The sequence below is a fragment of the Takifugu flavidus genome, chromosome 13 (genome assembly GCF_003711565.1).
Source record: "Takifugu flavidus isolate HTHZ2018 chromosome 13, ASM371156v2, whole genome shotgun sequence".
Taxonomy (NCBI): domain Eukaryota; kingdom Metazoa; phylum Chordata; class Actinopteri; order Tetraodontiformes; family Tetraodontidae; genus Takifugu; species Takifugu flavidus.
Genome location: NC_079532.1, coordinates 13674519 through 13680720, shown reverse-complemented (window position 1 = coordinate 13680720; position 6202 = coordinate 13674519). Strand labels below are relative to the sequence as shown.

Below are 6202 nucleotides of genomic sequence, written 5' to 3'. Positions count from 1 at the left end.
TTCACTGTCAGAGAAATACAGTATTTAATGTTCAATCTTCACATGAGCATAGAAATAAGAAGCCACATTTTAGAAAACTAACAAACTGCATTTAGTTTGAGGCATTTGTAAACGTGCCTCTTTGAAAACATTGATGAAATCGTAGCATTCGTATGAGACAAGTTCTCACATGACGCACATTGAGTTGCTCCTGTGTAGGAAATGTGCAACACAAATAAATCCTCCTGGCCTGACCATGCTTTTATGCTCATTTATATATTCACACATTTAGTTTGTTGGACAGTCAGCATGCACATTAGCAAAAGTTGTAATTCTATAAATGCTCACCTTTTCAAAGCCACATTATTTTGACTCTTTCATGAGTCTTTTCATTCACAGCTGGTGTTGTGTGGTGCTTTTGGCCCTCATCACAACTTCCCTCTGTTTCCCTGACCATTTCCTTTGCCTCTTTCCAACAATGTCTGACTTTGAAAAACCTTTCAAACGATCCAAGTTGACATAGTCCTGTTGAAATTCTAATCCACAAGGCAAAGTTAAAGTAAGGCTCTGGCAATTTATCTACTAACACTTTGTACCACAGTAACTACTTTGTTTAGCCTAGGTTGCCAGACTTTTTTTTATACATGTAGAAAGAGGATAAAGGTCTCAAAGTACTTGACTACAAAATAAGCATTGGTAGCACAAAATAAAGGCACACAATGAATATTTTATCATTTTCATAGCTTTTAATTGTCCCGCTGGCACCTAAGGTTAACAGGGTAAAAGCAGAATGACCACAAAAGAACACCAAAGATAAATGTGTCCACCTTAATAATTCTGAGTGTTCTTAACAGTTATGTTTAGTATTCGTAAGTACTTTTAAGCCTTTGAAGGTATTAAAAGAATATATAGAATCTGTTCTTTCCTGCATTTAGCAGCGTGACTGAAAAGTGTCACCTGGTGGCCAAATGTCAAAACAAAATCTAAATACTTTTAACGTACAAAAACATAAAGTCCCAGCTAAATGACGGTGATTTCGTGAAATGTCTCAGTTTTACCGGGATAAACAACAATAATCAGAAAACCCAACTTGCTATTATCAAATTATGAAATGGATATAACCAGAGCGAAACTTGACTAATTTTACGAGTCACATTCTTGATCCAACTGATTTGACAAAGTGAAATATTATTTTTTTTATAAAAAAGTCATTAATGTCAATCTGGAAAATGATGCATAGTTAGATTTTGTGGACTTTAGCAGTCCACAGGGAGAAACCTAAGATATGTGGCGCATTGACGCATTACAGAAGTAAATGTCCAGCAAAAATAATGATAACAAAAATCCTCCAACAGCAGAGTGATGACTCAACCGGGAAGTCGAACAAAATCCAAAGACGACGAGATGATGTGGCAAATTAGTAAAATATGTTTCGCCAAATGTAAAAATGTTAATGAACAACTGGTGGCCCCGCCTCAAATTGTGCTCAGCCCCGCCCACAACTGACTCTGGATCGGTGGACAATATGGCCGCCAGCAAGCAATTCTCTCTATTCCTGCTACTTAGCCAAAAGTGCTACTTGGTTCTGCATATGGGCAGTATTTCACCATTTTCCTCTCATCTCCAGTGTTTATTAAACGCATAATGTAAGGGTTAATATGTAGCCTCGGTTATATATTGGCTTTGCTGTTGAATATAAAGACCGGATAATCAAAAAAATATGCTGTGTCCTGGGAGTATTATCTAATGGGGCGGCGTTGGGCTATCAAATATCCGCCATGGTCTTTAGCTTAATTCCCTCCAGCGTTGTGCACCGATCCAGAGTCTGTTGTGGGTGGGGCTGTGCGCTGAGCTGGAGCTTTACAGCCAGTCATTTAACATTTACACTTAACATTTTGTAATACTTAGATCTATATTTACCTTTCACATTTATTTTTACACTTTGTCACAATTAGCTAAATGTGAGGAAACATAGTCTCCTTTAGCTAAATGTGGGAAAAGTAGTTATAAGTGACCCTTTAACATTCTGCGCCCCATATTAAACAGGTCGCTCGTGCTTAACCCTCCACAATCTCACTCAACCACAATATGGTTGAATTAATTTAAAAAACAAAACAAAAGCAGACTTCAGAGCAAGCGTGAACCGACATTCTTCTACAGTTATAGACTAAATGCCAGTTGTCACAAATGCCTGAGTGCAGTTGTTGCCATCTAGGATGTCACAACCAAAGAGGATGCATATTTTAAGTTTTAAAGGAACTGAACACAAACTACCCACACGTACATCTGCCCCATGGACCCACAAACATTTACTGGTATTCAATGCCACTGATAGAACATCAGTCCACTGTACGTGATGGTGAGAATAAACAAGTTCAGACCACAGCAGCACTGAAAACAAGCAACCACAACACAATCTGCCTTCTAACCACCCACTGAAACCTTTCTCAAGTCCAATATTGCAACAAAAGGTTGTCTACACGATTGCTTATGTTTCATGCAGATCTGTAGCTAAAGATACGGACAATTCTCATGTGATGCATTAACATTACTTGAACTAACCTTTGATATATTTAACTGATATACAGTTAATTGTATATTTTTACCAATATATATATATTATACTTTAGGCATTTTTAAGTTTTATGTTATATTGACAAAAATGGCCGAAATTAGGTACTTTTTAAAATGCCCCTCATGCTTAAAATAATCAGCTGTCGAACTAAACTCATTATCTCAGTATGAAAAAATAAAATAAATTAAAATAAATAAGGCTGGTGTACTCGGGAGTCTAAATAAAATCAGGACAAATGATGTACGCCCGGCGGAGTGACGCGGGTGAGCAAAACGAACACCACGTCGCATGTTGTTGACGTCACACATCACAACAAAAAGAACCGATAATAGCACTGCTGTTCGGCTACTACAGCAATCAAACTTTCAAGATTTGTGGATGTTTTTTAACACTTTGACGAGATGAAGTTGCTCAGGTCTTCTCAACCATTCTCTAACACCCAAAACATTCTGTCGCATTTTAATTTGATTGTTGAACCCTAGGTACATTCTTTGTTAGCTTGCACCGAATTAGCTGTTAAACTGGACAGGACAGTCACCAGAAGGAAACGACACCACTTTTGTCGAGAAAATTGTCTAGAACAGCCACAAACCTGAAAATAGACAAACCTGCAGCCCTGAGCAACCAGGATCGACTGAATAACTAATTCCTTACGCAGACAGACAGGTCAATCTACTCTTAATTTAAAACAAGTATGTGCAGACTTGAGAACCGTTGTTTGCTTTCTTTTCTCCATCAAGATGTCATTTCTTGTGAGTATCAACAGCTGTCACCTTATCTTGACAGAAAACCTGCTGACAGAACATGACCGCCTCTGCAAATGCAGTCACTGTTATCATATAATGTTAACATTTTTAGTTTAAACGCACCAGCACACAGTGTTACACATAATAAGTGAAGAATTAAGCAAAAGCTTGTGTAGGGAGAGAAAATACCCTTAAACATCATCTAAAAGGTCAGTTTAGATGAGAAGAAATTACACTTGTGCTTCTGTAGCTTTGTCAAACTACATATTTTTCTTTGGATAATTTCACCATGCTAAAGATATTACCGGCCCTGAGATCCCAGAGAGGAACATCTGACCACCGGCACTGACCACTAACGTTGGTTCCGCTCATCATGCCACCACGAAAAAGAACTTTGGATCGGCGCAAAGTGACCGAGGATTACTTCCCGTTTAATCTGCTGCCAGTGGAGTGCCAGCTGCACATCTTCTCATTTCTGAACGAGGTGGATAAATGTAACTGTGCTTTGGTTTGCTTTAGTTGGAGCTGCATCATCCGCTCCTGGAAGCTGTGGCGGGTGGCAGATTACTCCCGTCGCAGCGTCTTCAATCTAGGTCAGGAGGGTCTGCTTGTTTCCAACCGCGAATTTGAGAAATGGCGCTCCTGGGTCCACCTTTACACCCACCACCTGATCTCCCGCCGAGCCAGCCTGCTCACGCTGAAGGCCAGCTTTGACCTGGGCGATCGCTACAACAAGTGGGGCGAACTTTTAAGTCACCTGCTCGATCATGTGCACTGCAGAGACCTCAGCCGCCTGGAACTGAACTGGACATTCACTCTTCTGGAACCGCTGGATGTCAAAGTTCACTCGAGTTCACAGAAGGAAGCCAAAACCAAGATGGATCAGGTGACTATTTTATCCCGATTCTGTATTTCAGACTCGAAACCAGAAGCTCGTTCATATTTTTCAATTTCATGGTGTTTTTGCTCTACCTTTGTGGCTGTTTTGCTAAAGGTTTTATTTTAAAAAAGGATTAAAAAAAATTATTCCGAAACTGAATCACTTGAAACTTTCCGGAACATCCTTTTTGTCAGAAAACCTAAGTTAAATTCTGCTTTAATAGCTTGTCCGCTGTCTCTTCACTCCACAGCTGAGCGGTTTCCAGGAGCTGCTGAGCAAACTGACCCACAACTGTCCGCGCATCTCCAGGATGCGTCTACACTTCGACTGGTCTGATGTGTCGGTGTCGCTGCTCACCCAGTTCCAGCATCTCCGAGTCCTGGAGCTCAAGTCATTCTGGATCTTTAAACTAGTGACTCCCCCAACCCTGCAGGTCCTAACCAAATCCCTTCCGCATCTGAAATCCCTAACTCTCCACATTCTGGTACCAATGAGGAACCTGGGGATTTCATACACCTTAGAGTCCCAGTCACTGGAGTACCTGGACGTTTCGCCCAGTCGCGGGTTGGTCTTTTCCCATCTGAAGCTCCCGGCTCTGCGCGAGCTCCAGGCCAAGAAGATTGCACGTAGCATTATACTGGACAGGAGGACCAGACTGAGGATTCAGAGCCGCTGGCCGTGCCTCTACCAGGTGCTCCGGGAGGGGACGCCCAAACTTCAGGCGCTGAACAATGAGAGGCTACTACCTACATGGAGAGAGGCCAACTACAGGGAACTGTCTGCCATTCTGGAGCAGTCCTGCTACTGTGTCCACCATCTGGACAGCTGGCTCTGGTAGCCAAATGGTCGATGTAGCTTTGCTGTTTGCTAAAGTAACAGAGTTTGTTTTTTTTTGCTGCTTTCATTGAGCGAATAATGATTAGAAAAGTCTCGAAAACGCAGATAAGACAAAACGTTGATGTTATAGTTGTTTTACATCGAGTGATTGTGCCATCAAATGTGATCCTGACTTGTTGCTCTGTTAGTTGGATATAAATGAAACACACACACGAGCCAGAGAATTCATCTTATGAGGAAACTTTTATTTGTTTTAAGTGCCACACCTGTCAAAGTTTGTTGTTTTGTGTTTTATTTAAATGTACCTCAATTAGGTATTGATTTTACTTTAATTATTGATTGAAATTTTTTTGACATGTAGAATCATTTGCACATATGCTTAAAACTTTAATTTTAAAGTAGCCATTTAATTTTTGATGCTTAACCCTGCAAAGCCCACCTGCTGCAGAATTGTAACATCACTTTTAACAATTCTTAAAAAAAAAAAAAACAGGCCTTCAAATGTTTTTTCTTCTCAAGATCACATTTACAGTTCATTGGTCCTATTGACATTATTTGCAGTTCCTCGCCTCGTCGGTAGGGGCCCCCTTTTGCTTAGATTTTTCCATCTGCTCCTGAAAATCTTGCTACATTAAATTGTGTTTTACTCTAACAGTTTATTGTGTGTGTGGCAGTTATGTGTTTGAGGATAATTATCCTGTGGTTACTACCCTGATGGGTTTTCAGAAGCTTCCACAATAAAATTGGTTTAGGGGGTTCTGATTCTAATGGAGTTTCCCTTTAGACGTCCACTTTATAAATACTAATAACTGATGCTAATTTGTCTTTTGCTGTATGACACATATAATCAGGTCACCGAATCTGTCTGTGCTGTCGTCTACCCGTCCTGTGCAACCGCTGGAGTTGCTACTCGTATTGCAACTGCTGGCTACCTTTTTTGTTTTGGGTTGGCTCAAATACCATCATAGTGTTTTTAATCCCAGTCCTGTTCTTGTCAAGAATGTGGGTTATAAAACATGTCTGTCTTCTTAAAAGAAAGAACAACTTCTAAAAAAAAATGACTGGAATGCACAACAAACTCGGTGTGTCGCCTTGGCAGGCTGAAACTAAATGATATGATACAGATTTTTGCTCAGCTTCTCCGACTTGCCAACTCCAGGCTGTCCGATCAGAAATGACCTTGCA

General features: G+C 40.4%; 1 protein-coding gene across 3 annotated transcripts; it reads left to right on the top strand.

Moving 5' to 3' along the window:
* Positions 1–2651: 2651 nt before the first annotated feature.
* Positions 2652–5161, top strand: si:dkey-12e7.1 (uncharacterized protein LOC557553 homolog). 3 transcript variants are annotated; one of them, XM_057053240.1, is made up of 3 exons: positions 2652–3509; positions 3599–4186; positions 4431–5161. In XM_057053240.1, the coding sequence occupies exons 2-3, from the start codon at positions 3674–3676 to the stop codon at positions 5016–5018; spliced, it is 1101 nt and encodes a 366-aa protein (XP_056909220.1). In that variant the 5' UTR covers positions 2652–3509; positions 3599–3673; the 3' UTR covers positions 5019–5161. The 3 variants fall into 3 exon arrangements, with proteins under 3 accessions (XP_056909220.1, XP_056909221.1, XP_056909219.1); XM_057053241.1 differs by having other exon boundaries at positions 2653–3306; XM_057053239.1 differs by having other exon boundaries at positions 2653–4186.
* The last annotated feature ends 1041 nt before the right edge of the window (positions 5162–6202 follow it).